This window comes from Drosophila sulfurigaster, chromosome 2L (assembly GCF_023558435.1).
Source record: "Drosophila sulfurigaster albostrigata strain 15112-1811.04 chromosome 2L, ASM2355843v2, whole genome shotgun sequence".
In the NCBI taxonomy this organism is placed as follows: Eukaryota; Metazoa; Arthropoda; class Insecta; order Diptera; family Drosophilidae; genus Drosophila; species Drosophila sulfurigaster.
In genome coordinates, this window is record NC_084881.1 from 16,845,616 (window position 1) to 16,870,701 (window position 25,086).

Genomic DNA, 25,086 nt, shown 5'->3' on the forward strand with positions numbered 1-25,086 from the left:
ATTTAATGAGGCTTTCAACTAAAAATAACACGGACACGAACCGAACCGAACTGACGAAGCCCAAAAGAAGGCCAAGTCCCCAACAATTGGAACACCTGTTGGCGCCGTAAAACTCTTTGGCAAGTTTCCCATGAGGTTTTAAGGATTGCCGTACGAGGGCCCACAAAGGACACGCTCAAAGCAGAAAGGCAAACAAAGCGCAAATTGAAATGTGTTTGCCAAATCACTTGCCACGCCCCCTTCGTTGCCCACTTGCCTGCCGCCTCCGCTTCATCGAGAACTAGGGAAGATAATGGTTCGAAACCAAACTTTTGCTAAAGAAAACCAAAGTGTGTTTTTACCATGTGCCCAAAAGTAGGCAACGAAATTTTTGCACACCCACAGCAATCTGCTCTATGTGTTTGCGTATGTGTTTATATGGCAGCTGCTGCTGCTATGTGTGTGTGTGTGTGTGTGTGTATGTGTGTGAGTACAATGTGTGGTGTGTGGCGCATAATTGAGTGGTCGTCGCCAAGTATCCTGATTTGCATAGAAAGACATGGCAAGCCAGCAGTCGCATGTCATTAGCAGTCAGCCACCCAGCTGGTCGAAGTTGACATGGCTTCGCCTCGGCCAGCCCAACACACGCGGCGTATACGCAATACATTGTCGCCCAGTCACCCGCATCCTACTCGTACTCCTGACTTTGGCCTCTGTCACTGTCGATTGTTTGACTTGGGCCCCAGCCAGGATTACATGTCTCGAGCACATCAAACAAGCTTACTTACCAATGACCTCGTTAATGACGCACACACAAATAGCTTGAAGTACATACGAACAGAGACACACATATACACATACACCCACGCGCATACACACGCATGGACAGAACTGAGTTGTGTGTGCATGTTTTGTTGAGTTTACTTTGTAATTTACGCTTATCAGATTTATTTTTATTTTTGATTTTTCAGCTGGTAACCAAAAACGCAAGACAAATAAGTTTAGGCATTAGCAACTGTAAAAAAGAACAAATAGTGAGATACCCTACATAAATATTAAATAACTTTTAGAAGTATAGTATTGCTGTTTAATGTATGAATAATTCTGTATTGCGTTGTCACACTCTTTGATGTATTATTCTTCCTTAATTCTCAACTCAAATATCACACTTTATAATGACATTTTAAGCAGTGCGCTTAATGAGCTTAAACTGACCCAAATATGCCCGTAAGTAAAATGTATACTTACCGCCCGACAGAAAACCAAAAAAAAAAAAGAGAAAAAAATAAGAATCAAATGGGCGCACGAACGCAGGACATGCTGACGTCGTTGGTGTTGTCGTCGTCCTGCTGCGGCCTGCCATAGTCCCAGTGCCTGGCACAATTAAAGTAATTACCTCGCCCGTGGTTGGCCGGCTGGCTGCCTGACTGGCAATATAAAAATCGCTAATACTCTTTAATAAACGACTCGCCAATCGCTCTGTGTGTGGTCTGATAATTATCATTGACATCACAATGTGACCTGTCCCCTGTCTCAAAAAGGGGTAAAGCGAGGCGAGAAGAGGGGGCAATACTTACATTTCCCACTGTGCGATCATTAAATGTTATGACAATTGCATATGTGTGACATTTGATACTGTATTTGTGTGTGTGTTTATCTTATCATCATCTTCATCATCATCATCGTATAACCATTAACACATGCTCTATAATTACATAAACTAAGTTTAGTTAACTATTAATTAATTGGTCGAGCGCTGGCAACGTTTTTGGTTTTGGTTTTTTCTTTTCTCTATTTCTAAAACAATATCTTTAGTATAAGGAAAATTTGTTTTGTCTAACAAAAAGCAGCCTACAAATTATGCTATACAGCGTTAAAAATAAATTGAAGTAATACTTGTGTGTCTGTGTTTGTTTAGTGTTTCTTTGTTTGTTGTTTGTGCTTTTTGTGTGGCGACATTTTAAGTAACACAAATTGTTTATAACTATATAGTGGAGTATTTGGTGTGTATATCGTAAATAGAATAAATTTGGAATTAACGAAAATCAAATTTACATGTTAAAGGAATTTTGTGATAAAACCTAAAGTTGCCAATATGGGTTAAAATATACAAATATAATAAAATAATATATACTACAATTTGATATATTTATAATTAAAAGTTCTTTCAATTTTTAAAATTGTTGCTATATTTTGCGGGAGGAATTCTTTATGCAGGCCTGCACTTAAATATTTTATAATAAATATTTTGCATTTATTTGAGGGGCCTCTTTCAGTTAGCTTTTCTAGGTTTATATATTTTAGGTGTAAACTGGAATTTGCTTGCTATCAACTAAAACATTGACTAAACTTTAATTGAACCTACTTCTAAGGCCAGCTGGCCCAACAGCTGACATTGCCATTAATTGTACCTCGTGTTTGTTTTTTTTTTTTTAGTAGCCCCGCACCCCTCTATCTTTTCCTCTTCATCGCTCTAGCTGTGCGATTTGCAAAGACGCAAGAGCAGCGGATAGTGGAGATCCTCATCGTAGAGCGCCGAGTCCGTCTTGAGCTGCAGATGCCGTTGCCAGATGGTCTCGTTGTAGCGCGTGGCCAACTCTACACGGAAGCCACGTGCCACACACTCATCCCGGAACACATTCAACGTGCGACCACGGCGCGGCGCCATGATGAGCGCAATGCCAAGGGGTGCCAAATAATACCAGATGGTATCGACCAGCGCGGAGCGAGCCTCGTCGAAGAACAGACAATCCGCACACAAGATGTACTCGAACTTGGCCTGCTCGGCGTGGGCACGAGCTGCGGACTCCTGCCACTTGAGCACCGAGCATTTGGTGTAGCAACTCAGCTCGTTGAGGCACACAGTCTTGCGGACATTCTCCACGCTCACCTCGTTGCCATCCGTCAGATGCACCGCATAGGGTTTGGCATACTTGGCCAACATGAGGCCGGCCAACGAGGTGAAGCCACCGCCCAGCTCCAAGATCCATTTGCCGCGATACGCCGCCAGATCGGACAGCACCAGAGCGGTGAGAGCTTCCTCCGAGGGCCAGACGCAAATGTTGCCGGTGTTGTTGAAACCCATGAGATCGTTGGCAGTCAGCTGGCGTTCCATGTGGTGAATGTTCACCGAGTACTCGATGTCGTTGTGCAGCTGCATGCGATACTTGTACCAATTCTCCGTCTTCCCCAAACACTTGAGGCTCACATGATCCTCGAAGCTGTCCTGACGCAACAGATCAAAACTCTTGAAGCGTCGCACCGATGCCGTTTGTTCCTCGCTAAATTCATCGCTGGAGGAGCTCACCGTTTCCTCGGAATCTTTGCGCAGCACTTTCGCCAGTATGCGCCAACGTTTTTGCGCCGTGTTCTGCAAATTGGGCGTGGCTGGCGGCGTGGGCGGCATAAACCCATTGCTGATTCCCACGCAGCTTTTGCCCGTGACAATGTCCTCCATTTCGAGTTCCTCCTCGACACTGGGGCTGCCCGCTGAGATTGGAGTTTGTGATGGCATCTCCTCGAGATTATTATCCTCGTCTTTGTTGTGATTACAATTGTTATTGTGGCTGTTGCTGTTGTTGCTGTTGCTGTGGTTGTTTGTTGCCAGATCCATTAGCGCATTGCGTTGCCGCGTCTTTGAATGCGTGTGCTCCTTGAGCGCATTCAGCGTATTATCGATATCGTATTGCAGCATCAGCGATATGGTCGCAATATGTGTTGGACTCGTTTTTGTTAGCTTCGTTTCCGTCTGCTGCTGTTGCAGTTGCTGTTGCTCCTCCTCCGCCTCCTTTTCCTGCTTCTCGTAGTTGCTGTTCAGTTTTGTTTTTCTGTTTCTATTTCTGTTTGATTTCTTTTGTACTAAGTTTGCTGACATTTTTCTCAGGTTGAGTAGTTGTTTTTTTTTTAGTTTCTGTTGTCGTTGTTGGATGTCGGCTCGGTTATGCTCCTATGCTCTTTTCTTCTCAGCTGCTCGTGCTCTGCAAATTGGAAAATGAAAAAACCAAGAACAAGAAAAATGTATGTCAGTCAAACAGCAACATTAAGCATATAAATTTATGTAAGCTTCGCTGCTGCCACTTCGTTCGTTTTGAGGAGGCAACTTTTGGCATCAAGTTTTTAAATTAACCGCCGGCAAACTTTTGCTCCGTGTCTCAAATTTTTAGTTACATTTTACGGTAAATGCTGCCTTGGCTGCTTTTCGCCCCATTATTTTGCAATTATAAATTTTTAATGGCTTTAGCAATGCAAATTGTGCGTCCATAAAGTCCAAAAGGCAACAACAAATCGTTGGCTAATCTTTTTTCAGAGGTATAGATATATGTAAATGGGGAAAGAAATAAATTAAGACTGCTATGCTGAAGATACAAAATTAACACGGATGCTGTATAGTAAACATAAACAAAAGGATATAAGTGAAATTTGAAATAATATTAAAAAAGAAAAGTTGAAACGGCCGAAGGTAAGTAAATACAAAAATGAGGTGAAAACAATAAAGAAACTTTTCCAAAAAAAAAAAGAAAATGGAACAAAGAATTTGCTGAGGTAAGCATTTAGAAAAGGTAAACTTTACCCTTGAGCCAATTGAATATCCCTGATACTCAAATCTTTCTTCTGGTTGTCGAATTAACCAGAAATGTATAATACTTGCAGGGTTAGCATCGAGAACAAATAACAAGTGTTGGCAACCCTAGCAAAATAAGTCCCTTAAAAATGGCAAAGTTAAGACTAATTTTCTTTTAGCTTTTATACTTTGTATTGCTGCCCCTGAAAGTAGGCAACATGTACAAACGAATAATGTTTATACAATATTTGTGTTTTAGCCATAACTCAGCCAAATCCTTAAGGATCTTGCAAGGATATACCTTTTTTGTAATCAGGATATCCATGGCTATAGATTGGCATTCAAGATTTTTTAAAATCTGTCAAAAAAAAAAAAGAACCTCAAATTTTTGCAAGGGGTATTTATAGAAAAATTAGCAAAAACTCCAAAAATCTACTCTATTTCAGCCATTTGAAGGACTATCAGGATGTCCTTTGGCATAAAGATAGCTCTCATCAATAGAAACAAATTGGTATACCGAAAAGGACGAAAGTCCTGGAAACAGCTAAATTACAAGGACTTTTTAATATCGAGAAAATAGCCTATATCTCGGCCATATCCTGTCCGATCCTTGCGCATCCTATGTCAAACAAAATATATTGATGAGACCTATTATCCTACCAAAAGACATTCAAATCGTCCTTGTGGTTTTCGAGATATTCTGCAATTTGCAAATTTTAGATTTTCCTCCTCAGCCCTGGAGCAAAAAATTTGAAGTGTTGGATTATTAGTTAACCCCATAATTTTGGTATGCCAATCGATGGAGTTGGTCCATGCGATCCTTGTAATATATGTTCTTTACAAATCCGGCAGGATATGGCCAAATAATGACTGATTTTCATTAAGTTGAAGTAGCTTGCATTTATGACCCTAAAAGTATGCAATGCAAATGAATAATTCGGTGGAGTAAAAGACACATTTTTAATAAGAATTTTAAAGAACGTTGTTCTTTAATATGAAAAAGTTCTCTGTCAAATTCTGTCTGCTCCTTGGGAGTTCTGCCAAGGGTCATTCAAATCGTCTTTGTAGTTGTCAAATTATCGTGCATTATAAAAAATATAAAAGTATGCAATTCATTTTTCAACCATTTTGTATTTATCGCGGACTAAAAGTATGCAATAAATAGTAGTATTGAACTTCTAATAGTGGTGTCTAAAAGTATGCAATAATTATTTACACATCACATATTAAGTTCTGTATGTAAAAATATGCTACTCTTTTTAATTACTGCTGATTTGGTTTTTGAGATTAAAAGTGTGCAGTGAACTGTTGACTTTAGTATTATTCCATGCATCCGAAAGTAGTATGCTACAATTTAAATCATAAATTGAATGGTTACCGTTGAAATGTGCTGCTACGGTTGGTAATTGGATACTAGTAAATTTCTTATCATATTATAGAATAGTTTTGTACGAAAACAAAAACCAAACAAAAATTGAGGTTTATATTGAACTGCTCTGGATTATTTATGTAAATGTTCAGCTATGTAATTGTAGGTGGTTATCGAGAATCGCCCTTAGATAAACAATACAAATTCCGTTCCCCACTTGTAGTACTGAAATACTAGACGATTCATATTTAAAAATTTTCTTCTCACGTTACAAGTTTCTTCACTTTACACATAGTACTCTTTCTAAGTGTATTTGCGATAGGAAACGCGCTTCAAAATTGCCCCGTTAATTACATTTTAAAAATGCCAAAAAGGCAGTGAAAATTTCAGTGTATATTCAACAATATACTTAAACGAGCTTACGTATAGATCACGTATGATAATGTGGATATATGTATGTATCTATGCATGTGGATTATAAATGCAGGACCGAGAGTGTGTGTAGACATGTGTATGTGCATTACATTTGCATATGTTCCGAGTTGTTGGGCCTTTTGTTATATTTATTGTTGATGCTATAGAATGAACTTGCTGTTGCCTGGTCATATAAATTCATCAAAATTAAGAAATTTTACAGCTCATAACAATTTTAATTGTGCTGACGTCGTGACGTATTCACGTGTGTGTGTATGTGTGTGTGTGTGCGTGGGAGATTGGGAGGAGGAATTTATTGAGGCATAGGGGACTTTTCAGCCAGACAGCAACAACAGCAACAACCACAAAGTGAGAAGAGCATATGGACCCTGTTGGCGATAAGAAGGCATTCGATTCTGATTAAAGGGTGGGTGGTGGAAATGGTTGGGTGGCTGGTTGGGTGGTTGGCCGCCCCAGCGAACGAGCAGCCTGACCATCGACACCTGCCCTCGGCTCGCTTGGTATGTGTAATCACAGTGAGTGTAATTAAAATGCTGACGAATCAGAATGCGAGTTTGTGTGTGTATGTTCACATATATTTGCTAAAGAATGTGCTGTTATTATCCCGATCCCGAGCATTCACTTAAAGCGGATGTTGAATGCGGAACTCATTGTATATGTGTGTGTGTGTGCGGGTGTGTTGTGAACTGAAGCGCAAACGCTGTCGGGGCACATTCATCATAATTCCATTTAAATGCCAATGCTGCGCAAAGAGGCCAGAGGCCATCGCCGCACTTAATTGATGAGAGTTCAAAGGCTGCAGGATAACATTAAACTGATTAGCGAAACGTTCGAAACGAACTTTCAACTTTGGTTGGGTTGAAGGTCGCTTTAAACCGTATATCCGAGTCAAGAGTTAAGATAAACAATTCAAAATTGATAAATCCACACACAGAGTTTTGTTTATCTAAATGCGATAAAACAAATGACTTTGCTTGTAATGTTGACTTTACAAATAAGCGTTAATTATACGCAGTGTTGGCAAAGTTACATCAATAACAAGATAATATGGCTGGCGAAGTTAAAGAAAAGCTTGTTAAACAGATTAACTAAGCTAATAAGCTATAGAAATTAAGAATTTCGAGAATGATATCATACTTTAGGATTAATAACTGAAGAACTTTGAGTAATTGAATATAATAATAAAGTTTGGTTAAGTTCTTAAACAAATTTAAATTTTTAAAGATTGATTTATATTTTAATTGTTTTCATATTAATTGAATTTTCGTATACGCAAGAAAAGTATGTAAGTATGTAAATGTAATAAAACATTTATACAAAAGTTTCATCAGATTATTTATATTCAAAGAAATTGATTGAATTGCATGGAAAAATCTCTCAGAAGAACTTTATATATTACGTATACGCAATGCTGTCACCAAACACAATAAGTATTTTATTGCTGAGTTGAGCGGTAAAAGATTTCGCATATTCAATTTCTGCAAGTAGTTGAAAAATCGAGAAATAATTCCCAAAAGTTGTTAACAATTGAATTAAATATGCAAATAAAAGAAACTGCCAACAGTTTGAATAATTCGACAATTATCCAGAGCAAGCCAAGACAGCCAATAACAAATCACACAAAGCACGACGCACTTGATCAAACATTAATAAGTTTTTTGCAGCCACTTGAGAGAACAAAAGAGAAAGAAGGATGTTGGGAGTTGGGAAAATCCTGCAGTTAAAGTTTTCGTTTGTGTTTACGTTGTCGTAGAGCAAACTTGAAGTTTGCTTAATGCTCGTTCAAAATGTTGATTTGCATATTAAAAACATGAATATTGAGCCAATGGCGGTAAAGTTATTTTGGACACGAACTTGCCTCACAAAATCTTCTAAAAAGGATTTGGACAAGCAGTTGAGTTTGAGTTGAGGCTGAGTTTCAAGTTGAGTCGTTTGCTTAACTCAAGTTCTGTACAATGAAAACTGAATAATGTGGAAAATACGCGGCCCAGAAACTTTCGAGAGAAAGGCCAAGCTCAACACCTGGTGGCCACTAGCTGAAGTTAGGCTAAAAGCATACATTAAGTAAATTTGCAAGTACAATACGAAGAGGAGACCCTTAAGGGGCGGACTGGGCTTGGTTATGCCATTGATTGTAATTTAAAGTTTTTATTTTCAGGCAAATTTTCAAAGCGTTCAATTCAATCACTTGTGCAAAAGTTCGCTCGCATTTGTGGCGAAGCTCTGACGAGTTGGACAACAACGACGACGTCAGTCGCCGAAACTTGAAACCAAAGAACAAAGCGAAAAAGCGAAAAAGGTTCGTTCGTCGATTGCCACACACATATTTGTTCCCTTTCCCTACAGCTGACAACAAAACTTGGCCCTCGGTTAGAACGCTGTGGGTGTGTGAGTTGCGTGAAAGCAAAGTGGAAACTGGGCAAAAGGTTCTGCTGTCAACCTCCCCCTAAAACTTCTTCCAACTCAAACTCCTGCTTCTGCTGTTCCGTGTCAACGACGCCGCAGCACGCAAACTTATATGGTTTACAAACACATACGCACACACGCATATATACATATATACATATGTATGTATCTATGTACATAACTTTTATGTAGTACATATGCTGCGTGCTCTTGCTCATTGCTCGCATAAACTCGCACAATTCATTATTTATTACTTTCACTGTCATGAAAATTTGCTCAGCTTTTTTTTTTATTTTATTTTATTTTTTTTTCGTTAGCTAACCTTGAAGTCATCAGCGACAACACAAACACTCACACGCAAGCACACACATAGCGTTACGCATGCCAATGGAGTTTGTCTATGCTGTAGATAAAGTCTGAAGAAATCTGATTATAAAGGGTTAAGACAGCAGCGCTAAGCAGATAATAAAAGTCAACTTAATGAGCAGCTGCTTAGCGACAGTTGAGTTTAACGTAATGAATTTTAAATATAATTTAAAAGATAACAAAAAAAAGAGACAGAGAAACAACAAATAAATAATACAAGTTGTCAATTGTAGAGAAACCATTCGTCAAAGCACAAAAATAAATATAAATCTGGTTGCTGTTTCATTCAGCTATCACTCATTAAGAAGTTGACTAACTAAAGTAAACAATTTGTTTTTAAAAAAAAACTGTTCTCTATTTCCGAAACAAAATGAACTCATTTTTATATCATCTTTCATATATCAAATCCATTGCTAAGCTGCTTGACAATCGTTACAAAACTAACCAAAATTATAAACCGTAAAGAAATATTAATCCACAAATATAAACTCGAATTTAAAGTTTATCTGCAGCAGCACAAAAGATAAAATCAATTTCTTATCGAAATTGCAATCATTTTAAAAGCGATTATCCCCCGCCAAGCTCACATGTGCTGTGTGTTATGTTATGTTGTGTCTCGACGGTGCTCAAAATAAACAATTCAGAAGCCATAAAAGGCGACAGGTGTGTCCAAGCAATTTGCCAAGTAGATGACTTGGTTGTAAAACTAGCAGTTAATAGAGCATATTTATATATTTTATATGCCATAAGCGAGCAGATACCAGAGAGTAGAGAACATTATTATCGGCCTACACGACGTATGCGTAATATTCAAAAATGTATCGCTTTATGGAGCGTCTTAAACTTTTATTAGCGCATCGATTTATGGGCCAGCCAACTCTATCTCTAGCTATTATAGATTCAACTCTATGAATGTCTAGCTATATATATATTATGCATGTGTGTGTGTGTGATCTGTTTTGTTTACTGTTTACTAAACATTTACGCAGATTTACAGTCGTAAGTTGATTCAGACTGAACTTTTTCGCAGCTGCCGCAGCAGCATCAGCAACAGAATTTGACGCCAACGCATTTATCAGCACAATATTGTAATCGTATAGAATCGTATATGTATTCAGTGTATATACTTTGTCTACTCGTGTTTGCATTGCATTTTCTTTTTTGTAAATCACATCTGCTCGGGGGATACATTTTTGGCCAGCGCATCCCTGCGGACCAAGTTCAAGCATGTGGCACAAAATGTAAATAAAAATGCGATTTTTCTGCTTGATGAATGCACATCCACAATAATAAAATATTAATTAAATTATTTACACAGCCAGGGAGCGAGGCGAGATATTTGTGGTCAGCAGGTGGTCAGTGGTTAGCCGGAAGTGAGTCGCTTTTATTGCCTGTCATTCAAACTTGGCCCAAGATAACGCAATTAGACGCTGGAGTGCTGTTTGCACTGCTGACAGACAGACAGAGAGAGGAGAGAGAGATTGAAAGGGAAGTGAAGCTCTGCTTAGCTCAGCTTTGTGGCACGTGGATGAGGTGAGCGAACTTTTGCAATGTGTGACATTCAGCAAAAAGTTCAAGGAGCTCTGCATTTGTTTTGAAGAGGACACACTCCAAAAACTATGCGGTGACTCGGCACTTTATCCCCTTCTCCTTCTCCCTCTTCACACTTACGAGAATACTTCGTTATATTACGTTTTTTTTTTTTTTGTATTTTATTGATTTATTGCCAGCACTCACTTGACATTTAAGCTAATCTCTCACTCTGCTGCTGTTTCTATTTTCAATCTCCCACGTTTTCTAATCTCTCTCTTTCTATCTCTTGCTTATCTACTACATTTTTCATTTTTCATTATTTAAATTTGCAATTTTTGTTATTATCATATTACTTTATTTCAGTTTTAATATAAGCCACGTAGCGCTAAAAAGTCATTTACATATTATGCCAGGCCAACAAACATGCCATGGGAAAGAGTCGTCTTTATTTTTATTTTAATAGCTTATGACACAGTTTTTTAATACCCTGCAATGCAAGACTTTAAGCTGCATTTCGTGTGTATTTTTGTTGAATTTATTTGAGTACAGAAATTAATACTTTGAGCTATAAAATAAGCATGAACTTCATGTTGAACAAATATTTGTATTTTCATTTCTTTGTCAGCAACTATTGCATTTATTTTCTTCATTGAAAACTGTTTTTTAATAACATTTTTACAGCATATCTACCCATCGCCTACTACCGCATTCAACTGTGTTTTGTATGCGGAAAAATGCAAAAGGCAAATATGTAAAACATTTTTGTTCAAATAGCTTTAAGTCGCCAAGTTGGCAAGCCAAGCTGTTAAGCATGCGGCACAGTGGGCATGACTGCCACATCTCTGAGGCAGCAGAAGAAGCACCAGGAGTGGGGGACAGAGGGGCGTGATTACTTATGTGGTAACCTTCCAAGCAAAAGTAAAATAAAAGCGCTGAAATCCCGCTGTGCCAAAAAATTGTAACCAGCAAACTGCTTGACCTTTGGGAGGCAGCAATTTGAAGTCATAGAAATACATACATATACATGGGATATATTCTATATATAAATTATGTATGTGTGTGTATAAAATGCTTCTCCCCCGGGTGGCCAAGCGAAGTAAAGTCGAAGGCCGTGCTTGAGGAATTTTTGTACAAGTCATTGTCGCGCGTTCTTTAATCATTGTAGACGAAGCGAAAGAACATTTGTTGTGTCATTTAAAAATAACATCATCAGCTGACTCTGAATAGAGAAGCGAGTCCGGCGAGGACGAAAGTTCACAGGACATTACATCGTTAGCACCAACATTAGCAAAGAGACGAAAGACGACAAAGACGTCGAAAGAAAAAGAAAGTGAAAAGAAAAACGAAAATGAAGACATAGACAAAATTTGAGAAGCGCTAATCCAATTTTTTTTTTTTGTAAGCCAATTAGCTCTGTGACTGCGTGGGGAGACGGCAATTAATTTAATAAAAATAAATACAAGAAATCGAACGAAGGACTGAATGAGAAGAGCTGCAGCAAATGCAAAAATGTTTCGTTTGCTGCAAACAAATAAATAGACACATAAATAAATAAACAGGCAAATTGTTTGCGCAATAAACACACACACACACTTGCGCACACCTGTAGTGTGTATAGCATATGTGTGTCTGTGTTGTACGCGGAGCAGTGACAACGTCTCCATGACTACAATTCGCTGCAGCATTTGAATCAGAATCAGTTTCAGCTGCCAACAGCCAGGCAGCCAATGTGCCTGACATCGTTGTGTCCTTTGACAAGCAATCGGCGGGCAGAGGGAGGGGAGTAGACGAAGGGGAGCAGCAGGAGCTGTTAGTGAGAACATGCTACATGGACACTATGTCAGTCAGTCTATAAATAGTAACACAGCTTGTGGGCGTGTCGACGGGGGGTTGGGCAGGAGCAACATGAGCTGTGTGACCAAAGTGCCTGAGGTGCAGTTGCCAGCAGCATCGACAGCATCAACAGCAGCAACAGCAACCCCCAGCAACAACAACCTTAATGCTGGCAACAACATCAACTCTGGCAACTGACAGCGGCATCGTGTTGTCTCGATGTCATCGTCGTCGTTGTCGTCTAGCATTGGTTAAAGGTTTCCAGTAACCATTGACAACGTTGGCTTTTAAGCACACTCACAGAATTCATTCGCAAATAGCATTAAAATAAAGTTGCTGCTCCAAAAGCGCATTTCATTCAACTCGTTGAGCACTATTACTACAACCCTCCGCATTTTATTTGAGCAACACTCATCTTGCCACAAGCAGATTTATGTTACTTAATATAACATACTTGGCAAAAGTAATTGCCACTTCTTGTTTAATACGTAAAAGAGTTGCTGGAATTTCTTTTTTCATATTTTACTTGTAAATTGGCAAGTAAAAATGAAATAGCACACACATAAAACATGAGCTCTCAAGTATTTACGTTTTTTTTAATAAATGCAAGTTTTTTTGCGGTTGATGAGCATTCCTTAAATGTTTCCCTTTGAAATAAGTAGAAAATTTAAAGTCTAGTATGCTCGATTGTGAAATACCCGCTTTCCCTTTTGAATAATGCTATTTTCTTCAAATATACAAAATTAAAAATAATAAAAACATACCAAAGGTTATATTTGGTATATTAATTTAGTACTACATTCAAAATATACCAGACTGTCAGCCAAAGCAGCTAAGACTCTATCGCAGTAGGCGACTGTGAAACACCTGCTACACAATGTGAATAAGAGCAAAACACTGCGGGATTATTTTTAAAATATACTAAATTAATATATCACAAAATACTTGTATGTGTTAAAGGCTATATGTGTATGGTATATTTATATATTATTACATTTAAAATATACCATAGAGCACAAAGTATAAGGAATTTATGTATGCAGAAGAGTATTTTTGTTTCAGGTTCAAATAAAGAAAAATTTATTAAGACTACAAGTATATATAATGTTGTTTAAATTCCTATGTTTGAGTATTTACTTCTTTATTTGCTAAATCCTACAAGTCATGGTAGTTGTAAATGTAAGTGTTGTTCCTTAAACGCTTCACTTGCATTCAAATATAATAAATTTGCTGGCCTAAGAGCTTTTGCTTGCTCTCAATGATTGTAGCAACATTTTTGTTTTATCTCTTTTGGTTTTAACGCCTCTACACTTTACTCTTCAAGGCGTCTTTTGATGGCAAAGGAGATTAAAAGTGTTCCTTTCCTAACACAACAAATTCTTTTCTTTTTTTTTTATATTTTAATACAGATACGTAATTCTTTTGTTTCTTTCTTTTTTCCTTAGGCAGAGCTCTTAAACTTTGCTCCTGCATATGTTCAATATAAATTAATTAAAATACTTTCTCGTTTTCTCCTTTTCTAACCTCTTTTAAATCACTTGAATATTTCATTTATACCCATACTTTTAATCCTTTTTCTCTTATTTTTGAACATGTTTTAAATAAATTTCTTTTTTAATTCCTTGTTAAACTTTAAACAAGCACAATTTCCTTTAACTTCATTTCTAACCTCTTTTAAATCACTGGAATTTTAAATTTATTTCTTAAACCCTTTTTTCAATTATTTGCTAATATTTTTTAAATAACTTGATTTTTTTTTATATATATGTACATTCAATTTCACAGGCATAAATATTTAATATTAATTCTTCTTTTGCTTATTTGCTAACCTCATTTAAATCACTTGAATTATTTTCAGCTTTTCCCAGCCATATGTTAAATATTATATACATATATTATATCATTTAAAATGTTCTTTCGTTTTCTTTACTTCATTTCCTATTCAATCACTTGCATTTTTAATTGCTTTTTAATGCATAATTTTAAAGCGTTTTTGTGTTTAATTACTCTTTCCTTGAACTCAAATTTTTATGGTTTTCATATGCTTAAACGACGATAAATGCTTTTATATTTTAATAATCTGGCGCCCTTTGGCTTGCGTATTTGCTTTTTATCGACAACACTCGTAATCCTTTGGCAGACAGCAGACTAAAAATAGTAGGGTAAACATAAATATGTTTATAAATAATTCAACCTTAAATGCCTTCCATGTATTTGTTGTTTTCTTGCAGTGTACTCCACACATATTTATGGCTAAAGTGCCATGAGCACAACTCTGTTGCTACCTCGACAACTGCTGCTGTTGCTGCTGTGTTGCTGTGTTGCTGTGACTGCGTGCCACGTAAGTGCTCCAGTGGCGCAGACCAAAGGCATGCTAGGATTGTCAGGCAAAAGAAGAGGAGGTGGAGGTGGAGGCGGAGGCGGGAGCTGTTGTTGTCGAGAGATGCTGAGGGATGCTTAAATGCTTTCATCACTCAGCTGGAAAGGCTGGCACGCTTCAGCGCTCGCACGCACAGCCAGAAGAAGAAGAAGAAGAGGGAGAGCGAGAGCGAGTTACCCAGGGACAGAACCTAACTAGACCAGTTAGCCAGGATTGGGTCAACTGCCTAAGTAAACATCATTCACAATTGGGCAGCGTTGCGATGTCAATTGACCTTTGGGCAGCTCATAAACAGCGTTACCTTTTTCCCCCTCCTGCAATAAACTCGATGCTCGAAACTCGCAACAGAAACTGGTTTACAGCTCGTCGACGACAAATTTGCCCTGCATGATTGATGGCATGACGAATTGAGAATGAGTACGAGTACCCTGTGTGAGTGTGAGTGAGTGAATGAGTGCATAGCAACGGTTACAGCTTGCACAGATTTTCGAGTGCCGTCTATCGACTGTGAATGACACGAACTAAAGCTCGACAAAATCTTCAGATGATGTACAAATACCAAAAGTATATGGCTAATACACATCTGATGCCACAAAAACCTGAAGCCAAATTGAGCAGTTGCCGACAGTTTATTTGAATTGGTAACATTATCGTTAAACTTAAGTGAGTTGTGACTTGTGACTTGTAACTTTGTCGTCTTCTTTCTATCTTTCCTGTCTTGAGGACAACATTTGGCCTCGAGAGTTAAATCTAGTAAGCAATTTAATCGACTCTGCTTGATTTGTTTGTTTAATCTGCACTATTTATTCAAGCATATAAATGACAAGCCGAATAATAATAGCAATGACAGCTGTCATAAAATGTAATTAATGCCTAAACAATTTAGTTGACAATTCAAAAGAACATTTTGCTTGAATTGCAATTGCCATTTTGCTAATCCTAAATACTCGATGCAACTTTATTCCATATGTCAATATTTGATTTGAATTGCATATTTCACAAAACAAATCACAATTTTGCTGATGCATTGAACTTTTGTGATCCATTTGATTACACAAATGCCATAACAGAAAAAAAAACTCTTTTTTTTGCTACAATTCAATTTCAGTTATTAAAACAATCATGTAAAATACAATAAAGTAAAATAACAACAATATGTGTAAGCTGAGGGAAATATACGAAAACCATTTAGCAAAATGCGCCTCGCTGAACATTTAATCCGAAAAAAGTAACATTTATTTTTCTAATGAACTTTGACACGTGTGCCGTGTGGTTCAATGGGAAATAGGAGATGGAAGAGAAGGGAGAGAGAAATGGGGGGATTAGTTGGGGTAAAAGTAGTTCGCGTGTCTCTGTCACAGGTCGAGAGCTGAGCATGGAAAATGTGAAAAGTGCATGTACAGAGCCAGCGACGACGGCAACAAAGAAGTCAAGTAAAAACCAAAGCTGCAATGAATGAAAAATCAGCTTGGCGCATGCAATTTTGAAAAATGCCCTCGGCGGGCAGTTGACTAACGGACTAACTGACTCGCTGAATCACTGACTCACTGACTGCATGACTGCTTGACTGCTTGACTGCTGGACTAGCTGTCAGACTGACTGCTTGACTGACAAGCTGACTAGTAGCCACAACAACACTAACAACAGTTGCAAAGTTTTGTGCACTGCACGCTTATCACAAAATCGCAGCAACTGCAGTCAGAGAGAGAAAACAAAAAAAAAGGAACTAAAATTCATGGCAACAAAATGGAAAATATTGAATTGTGCGCAATGCTGCAAAACAATCATGGAATAACCAAGTGTGTGTGTGTGTAGTGTATGTGTGTGTGCTTGTGTGCACAGAAGCAGCTTATTGTGTTTACAAGAAATTGAATAATTGTTATGTGATTGAATTTAAGACGTTTCTGCAATTTAATAAATACAAAATTCGACAAACAGGAAATTTCAAATTTGACAATGATAATAAATTGAACTAAACATGTTGCTTTTTAATTTGAAATTCTTTGACAATCAATAAGAAACTTATTATATATTATATTAAATACAAAATGAAAAGCTAGAAGAACTATCTGGTAATGATTAATGATAATTAATTAATGGTATACTTTATATCAAAAATAAAAAGTAATCGAATAATTATTCTTTAAATGAACTTAAGCCACTTTAAATGTAATCACTATAAATGAACAAATAAGAAGTATTTAAAATTAAGACGTTTGCAATTTATTAAACACAAAATTTGACAAATAAGAAATATGAAATTGGCGAATGATAATATTTTGAACTAATCACTAATCACTAATGATTAATTAAATAGATGCCTGAAGGCCTCAGTCGCTCTAGCTCATCTCATTTAAATAAGAAATTATATTCATTATTAAAAAGAAATATAATAGCAATAATAAGTAGAGTTGTTATTCCTAAACTTGAATTGCAATTTTTTATAAATAGATTTTAAGTTTAAGAAGCGGAAAGTGATAAGCAAGATGTATCTTAAAATCAAACTCAAATTATAAATAAGAGAATAAGTTTTAAATATAGAACACTTCACATTAGGAGTAAACACAAATCGTTTTTAAATGTTTTTAATTAATGAACTGAAACTAGAAAAGTTCAATAGTATTATGATTAATTGTTGGAATAAATACACAAAATGATTTGTAATTTCCACCATAAATTAGTCCACTTAAACTCCCAATAATTGAATGTATTTAATTCAATTGCTTAAAAAGAATATAAATAATTGCTACATTAATTATCTCTAAATAAAATTAATGTAGTAAAAGCAAGAATGCGTCTGAACCAATATTTGACTGCATAGTAATAAATTTTCTATCATATTCACTTCACTTTTTGCCATGAGCTCAACTAAATCGCTAGTTGATTGCTAAAAGTCCTGCTGCCCACAATATTATTACCAATATTATCATAATCATCATCATCATCATCATCATGATGATCATGAACTTTTTGTGCTTATCTCATCATAATGGTCGAGTGCATTTTGTGTGAGCTCTTTTTTAGCTGACGCGTCGTATGCATAATATATGTGTGTGGCGATTGACTGCATTACGTATACGCCAAGCTGGCAAAGTTCAGCGGGCGGCTCATGATACGAATAGTCGCGCGCACATTATGCAAACTTGGCAATAAAAATTCAATTAAGTTACAAGGACGCAGTGTCAAGTGGCAGGGCTCGATAAATCACAAAAAAAAAAACATGAAATGAAATAAAATAAAACTGTTGCCGTAGGCAGCAGTAGCAACAACAATAAGAACAACAACAGCAACAAGAACAATAACGAGGACGGCAACAAGAACGACACAAAATTGTGACATGCTGCGCTGCCGTTATGACTTTGATGCACGTTTTAATTATAATTTTGACGCCAACTGTTTAAACACACACACACGCAATGCACACACACACATAGACAGAGAATACGATAACACACATATGAGTGTATGCTTGTTGTTGTTATTGTATCGCTTGCACTAATTGTTTGCGGCAGGGCTGCCTAGAAAATGCACAGAGAGAAAGAAAGAGAGAAAGAGAGAGCGACTTTGGTAAAGAGCAGGAGTGAAAGAGAAAGCAGTGGACTCTTATGTATATACGCCTCTAGCTTAATTGAGGGAACAGTCAGCACAAAGCACAATGGCCAGGACATACCACATGCCACGCACACCTACAACCGCACACTCACACACACACACACACCGCCCTGCATTGCACACACTCACACACACACACACATATGGTCAACATAAGTCAGAAAACCAAAAACATGAACACAGTCCACTCACGAGCCTCGTTCGATGTTTCGTTGCCTTTCATTGTTTCACACTCGGCATGGGGTAAATATGATATAGGGCAATCTTTTCCTTTTTTTGTGATCTGTTATTAACTTTAACTTCTTACAGTTTTTGGACAAAAGTTATTACTCGAAATTTGTGCGTAAATATTTTTATGACTATCTAAATAAAACTACATACAATTTGAAAGTGGTGCAATAAATTTTATGTTTAAAAATGAAAGTTGTAGAAAAATATTTTTACAAAAATGTAGTAAGACTAGTTTCTGAAAAACCACTTTTTTAATTAAATTTTTATTTATATTTATCAAAAGTTAGTAGAACTTGAAAGGTAGATGTAGATAAAGTCCAAAACAATATTCATTACACATAGTAGTAAATGAATTGAATTAAATTGAATTAAATTTATTTTGGTTTTATTTTCAAATTGAAAGTGTTTTTCTTGATTTATATTTATTTTTAAGTTTTTTATTTTAGTTCTTTCTTTATTTTAAGTTCTATTTGAAGCAGCCAATTTTTCACTTCTTATTTTATATATTTATTCTTATTAATTATAGGCTTACTTTTATTATTTTAACATTTATGAGTTCTTTGAAAAATATTTTAAAATAACCAATTTTCATCAATATTAAACTTTACTTATGTTTTGTTAATTTTTTTTAGATTTTTTTAAACCTTTTTTATATTTTTGGTCTATTTAAAATTTTTTAGATCATCTAATTTATTTTCTGAAACAGTGTTATATTTATTTCTTTTCAACCTATTTTAGAGCATCAAATTATTCAATTCTTTAAGCATTTAATGTGTTTATTGGTTCTATTCAATATATTTTAGAGCAACTAATTATTCAATTCCTTAAACATATTTATTTCTTTTCGACATAATTTAGAGCTAATTATTGAACTATGTATATTCGTTATATTTATTTGTTCTTCTCAACAGATTTTGGAGCAACTAATTATTTTAGTTATTGGAATTTCTTCTGAATTTATTTGCAATTTATGCGATTGTTTTGACTTCTCGCCTAGCATAAATTTTGGTTTTTCTGAAAAAGTTGTTGCCTTGCTTGATTTATAATTGTGTTACAGAAAAAAGTGAAAAGCAATTACAGCGCATCTGCTGTTCGAGCATTGCGGTTGGGAACTTAGTTTTCCTTCATTTGCCACAAAATGTAGGCAAATTCAGCAAAGGCTCAACTTTTGCTCAGTGTTCGCAGTGTATCAACTATGTCTGTATGTGTGTGTGTGTGTGTGTGTGGGGTGTTTGTTAGATTTATGGCCTCCCAAGCCATAAGTTTGAGTGTATTCGTGTGAGTGTGAGTGAGTGTGCAAGCTGTACTCAATTAATACTCATCAGTGTGACATTAGTGCCATTTATTTGCACAGGCCGAGGGGGGAAACTGAGGCAGAGAGTGGATCAAAAACAGAGATAAAAGATAAATGAGATAAGCACGTGCATTGCGAATTGTTTCACATGCGAATTGTCAGCATCAGCATCAGACACGCCTCCTCCTTCTCCTCCTCCTTCTCCACTTGATTATGCATTATCAAGGCTCATTTTCAACGCATTCGCCACATTTGGGAGCCATCAATAAATAGCTCATAAATTGCCGTCGGTGACTTTGCATCATTGATGGCAACAACATCCGAAAAAAAGAACAAATTCACATTCAAATTCATCTCATTCATCTGGACTTTAAACATGAATAGCAAACTTTACGAGTGTGTGTGTGTGTGTGTGTGTGTGTGCGACTCATTTCAATTTTATGGTTCACGCTGTCACTGAAAAACCCCAAAAATGTGGCAGCCCAACCAACAAAAAAAAAAACACAAACCTAGAGAGTGGGGGAAAATAAATTACTGCGACATTTGACTTTAATTTGGTCATAAAGTGCGATACAGTAAAATAAATTAAACGCCTAGCTAAATTTTAGTTTTGTAAAATAGAAATAAATAAATAAACAGCAGCAGCAGCAACAACAATAATAACAACAAACAGTTAGCTAAACAATTTGTGAATGCCAGCAAATCGTTGAGCGTAAATCAAAATACAATCAATTCGCTTTTCAATTGTACAAGAAGAATCTTTCGAATATTCAGCGCAGCTAAAGTTGAAAAATTATATTCAATTGTGTTTAATTGCACGCAAAAATAATTTATTCGAAGCTCATAAATATTATGGCAATAGGGTGAGAATTTTGTGGATTTCTTTTTTTAAATATTAGATTATAATCATTTTGCAGTGATAAACGACTTGAAATCTCCACAATACTGCACAAAATTTATTTTATTATTTTAAATTCAAATTCTTACTTTTCTTAGAACAGTTTTTCTATTTTACAAGCTTGGAAATTTTTATAAAAATTCTTCTGACCTAAGTCGAAAAATTTGATGGATTTATATTTTTTGCTTTAATTGCTTTAAAAATGTGAAATGTGAAAATTCTTGCAAAAGAATTTATCAGCTTACTTTAGATGAAACTCATAAATATTATGGCAATAGGTGAGAATTCTATGGATTTGTTTTTGCATAGTGTGTTATTATGTTTTGCTAATATAACTGCCTAAAATCTCTAGAATGTCTTTTTCATTATTTAATATTTAAATAGTTGCTTTTCTTAGAAAATTTTTATATTTTACAAGCTCAATAATTAAAAGAAAATTCTTGCAATAAAATTTATTTACTTCAGTATAGCAATATTTTTAGCTTATTATTATTAGCTTCTTATATTTGGCTATGATAACTGCCTAACATTTAACAATATTCCAGCAATTAATAATTTTAAATTTTCATATTTTACAAGCTGAATAATTGCTTAAAAATTTGTACAAAATTTCTTGCAATAGAATTTGTAAGTTAACTTTATTAATTTTAGTTTAAGAAATTTAAGAAATTAGCAAATTCAGCAAACATTTCAGCAACTATGCGAATTTGTGCAAGGATTGAAAACAATTTGCATTCAATAAATTTGCCAAAATAGAACAAACAATTGGCTGCCTAAATGTCAAAAACAAGCATACAAAACTAAACTCTGCTTCACAATAAACGCCTCCGCACAAAACTTTGCTGTCTAATCAAATTTAGCACTCTAATTTCACCTAATTCGTTGCCACATGAGCTGGTTGTTCTCGTTCTCTGCTGAGAAACTCGACTGCAATGTGGCAAATTTTGGTCAAAACGAAGCTAATTAATCAGTTTTGTGGGCGAGCAAATGTGCTTCGAACTTTGGAGAGCGAAACTTGAACTCATTCCGAAAAGTTTCATCAATGTAAAACTATTCATTTATAGTCAATAGATTATTTTTAATGTATTTCTAAGATGCTCCAGATCGAGCATAAGGTCAAAATTTGCATTAGCAGCTAAATGTCTTAAGGCATTACGAAAGAGAAAGACTTGGCACTTCTTTTTGACAACTTGAGAATGGCAGAGAAGAGCGTAAAACTTTTGAATTACAATTTGCAATTGTAACATTTGAAGTTTATTTCAGTCAACGCAGCCAAGTTGACCTTTTTTACTGGCTATGCGACAATGCAACTTTTACAGAGAGTTGAACCCAGTCGAAAAAGTGAAAAGTGGCAGCTAAGGTTACACTTTGCTGATGGCCAACTTTGGTCTGTTGACCCCGCTGCAGTTTTGGTATTAAGAAACTTAAGAACTAAACAAAAAGTATAGTAATTTCCGCACTGGACTTAAATCAAAGTGTAAAGTGATAACACACAAGAGCTCAATGGGCTCAGTTGAAAGATAGTGAAAACAAAACTTTATCAATAGGCATAGTAGTAACATATTCATGTCTATTTATAATGTGGCAAGATAAAAATAAGATAATGTTGCAAATCCATTGCATTTATTGCCTCGTAAACTTGCAACTTGATGAGCAGCTGCCACAACAACAACAAATGCCATAAATGTTTACAAATATCTCTGCTCATAATTTGCTTACCATTCCGTTTCTCTATTTTATTGGGTTATTTTTTCTTTTTGTTTTGTGTTGAGGCAATTGAACTCGACGAATTTGTAGATAGATTCTCGTTGAAGAGCTGAGCGATATGTTTTGGTTAATTTGTTGTTGGCCTCAGCCTATTTATGAGTATTTAATCTGTGCAATTATAAGCACAATATTTTTATTTTGATATATTTTTGCGGCTGTTTTGCTATTTCACCTTCTTCTTGCTTTTGCTTTTGCTTTTTTACAAAAATATATGTTGCAATTTGATTTTAATTAGAAAAACTGTTTAAAAATACGCCCAAGTGGCAAGTTGCTTGTTGTTTGCATATGCATTTTTGAAAATATTTATTAAGTTGATAATTTTCGTTTTCACACACACTCACACACACACACGCACGAGGCGGAGTCGGGGGCGAGACGAAGCCACTATGAACCGACAAAAATTTGTAACACAAAACAATTGCAAAAGTGTTTTTATGTGGACACTTTGCTGCGCTTCGCTTTTTAGCCGCGGCCAACGTTGCGTATGAGCGACGACAACAAACTGAAAACACCGAGACTAAACGTTAAACAGGGCGCCAGCCCGAAACGCTTGCAACATGTTCGCTTTGCAACATGTTCGCATCGAACGTGTTGCAAGCTGACGAGTTGTGGGTGAATGCCGCTTGGGCTTATCACTAGAAATTAAGACAAAAGCAAAGCTGCCTCCGCTTCTGCTTCTGCTTCTACTTCTGCTTTTGCGGCATAACGAAAATTAAATGAGACCACAAAAGGAACAAGCATCACGCCAACAACAACAACAACAAACAGCCACAGGAATATAGTCCTCAAACGAGGAGGGCAAAGAGTAAAGAAACTCTCTTTCTCTCTGTTTGCAAATCACATTTTTGGCTGTGGTTCATTTCGACAGATTCCAGCCAATTTGAAAGTACAGAAATTCCCTTTAAGCTGTTGGATTGCGGACTCAAGAATATGATTTTAAATTATACAATTGCGCACAGAAATTAGCCCCAACAAAAGACGACTAATAACTCTACTTAATTGAGCTAAGTCAAAGCACACTTGATTCGTTTGTATTTTTGAGCTTCCATTGACACAAAATACAAATATTTATTTCTGGTTAACAAAACAAATGTATAGAAATCACAGCGAATTTTAAGAAATATCAAATGTCACTCACAAATTACAATAACCTTTTGCATATTTCACTTAAACGTGGGTTACAGCAAATAACCTTTTATGTTTTCGACTTTCACGCGGGTTGAAACAATAAACCGCATGGTTAAAGTTCAAGGGAAACTTTGAATTAAACATTACAATTACAATTAAAATTCGTTAAAATTAACTCTAGCCAAAAAATTAATTACAACTTTTAGATAGTAAATTTTGAATTTATTTACAATCTTCTTGTTTATATAATATATTTAAATATTACGATTGTAAATAAATTCTAAGCAGAAATTTTAATTTTAAGAAGTTAAGAACTTTATAAGCCTATTTGAGACTCTTGTTCACATTGACCATTTGATTCTCTCAATGGGTGGAATCATTTCATGACTCTCTGGTGAGACTCTTGGAATAATGAGTTCGTTTCAGGTTACCCAGGAAGTATGAAAAGGCAATGTCAAGTCTGAAGAGAATATTTGACAATAATTGTCTGATATTTAATGAAAATATTGCAGCTCTTTTCAAATTGCCCGAAATTTGACATCCTATCAAAAATAAAAATATCTCTTAGAGTAAAGAAATTTAAATACTACAGTTTAAAAGAAAAATGTAATTACTAAAAAAATACATTAAAAAATATAATTCATATAAGCTATTAAAAATGTGTCTGGAAATATTGTAATGTAAATTTGTAAAACAAAATTAGATTTGAAATTATTTAAAATGTTTTCTAAAATATTCTAATTATTTAGGAATCTTTTGGTGACGTTCTGTAAGTTTTACCCATTCAGAAAACACTATTTCTGTACATATAGTAATATTATTTCGCTTTTAATTTATGTATATTATCGTATACAGTATTATACTATATCGTTTTGGTTTTTTTAAAATCCCTATTTATATCGCAGCAAACACAAATTTTCGCTTTGCAGCAGTAATTCATAAAATGTCTCAGCTACTTTGTTATTCCCTCTAGCTATCTCACTCTCTCTTAGTCTGTCTATCTCACACTACAGCTTGACCCCTAGTTGTTGTTGTTGTTGTTGTTATTCTAGCTGCAGGTGCAAGCAAATCAACACATTTGTGGGAAGGTGATTAAGGGGCCAAAAGGGGATTGCACTGAGAATTGCGGCTAGAAATTGACGTTTCTTTGGCTACAATTTAACGTTGGCCACGTTTTTAGTATTCTTTTAGTAGTTGTTGTTGTTGCTGTTGTTATTTTGGTTTTTGTGTTGCCTTTAAATGATTTTCCATTTGCACATTTCACGCGTCGAAATGTTTTGCCTTTCCTTTTGTT

General features: G+C 35.8%; 2 protein-coding genes and 1 long non-coding RNA gene across 3 annotated transcripts in view; 1 reads left to right on the plus strand and 2 right to left on the minus strand.

Annotated features, from left to right (window-relative positions):
• LOC133835369 (uncharacterized) overlaps positions 1–25,086 on the minus strand; it is a 48,690-nt gene that overhangs the window by 9,651 nt on the left and 13,953 nt on the right. The gene's annotated exons all lie outside the window — the stretch shown is intronic.
• On the minus strand, positions 1,744–23,132 carry LOC133835410 (calmodulin-lysine N-methyltransferase). Its single transcript, XM_062265424.1, has 2 exons — positions 22,617–23,132; positions 1,744–3,956 (listed from the first exon to the last, which is right to left on the minus strand). The coding sequence occupies exon 2, from the start codon at positions 3,851–3,853 to the stop codon at positions 2,453–2,455; it is 1,401 nt and encodes a 466-aa protein (XP_062121408.1). The 5' UTR covers positions 3,854–3,956; positions 22,617–23,132; the 3' UTR covers positions 1,744–2,452.
• On the plus strand, positions 9,535–10,772 carry LOC133850879 (uncharacterized). Its single transcript, XR_009895709.1, has 3 exons — positions 9,535–9,779; positions 10,106–10,357; positions 10,435–10,772. It is a non-coding gene; the product is annotated as an uncharacterized LOC133850879 (long non-coding RNA).

Excerpts from the sequence above, each read along its gene's own strand:
- LOC133835410 (XM_062265424.1), bottom strand. The coding sequence starts at position 3,853 with ATGTCAGCAAACTTAGTACAAAAGAAATCAAACAGAAATAGAAACAGA.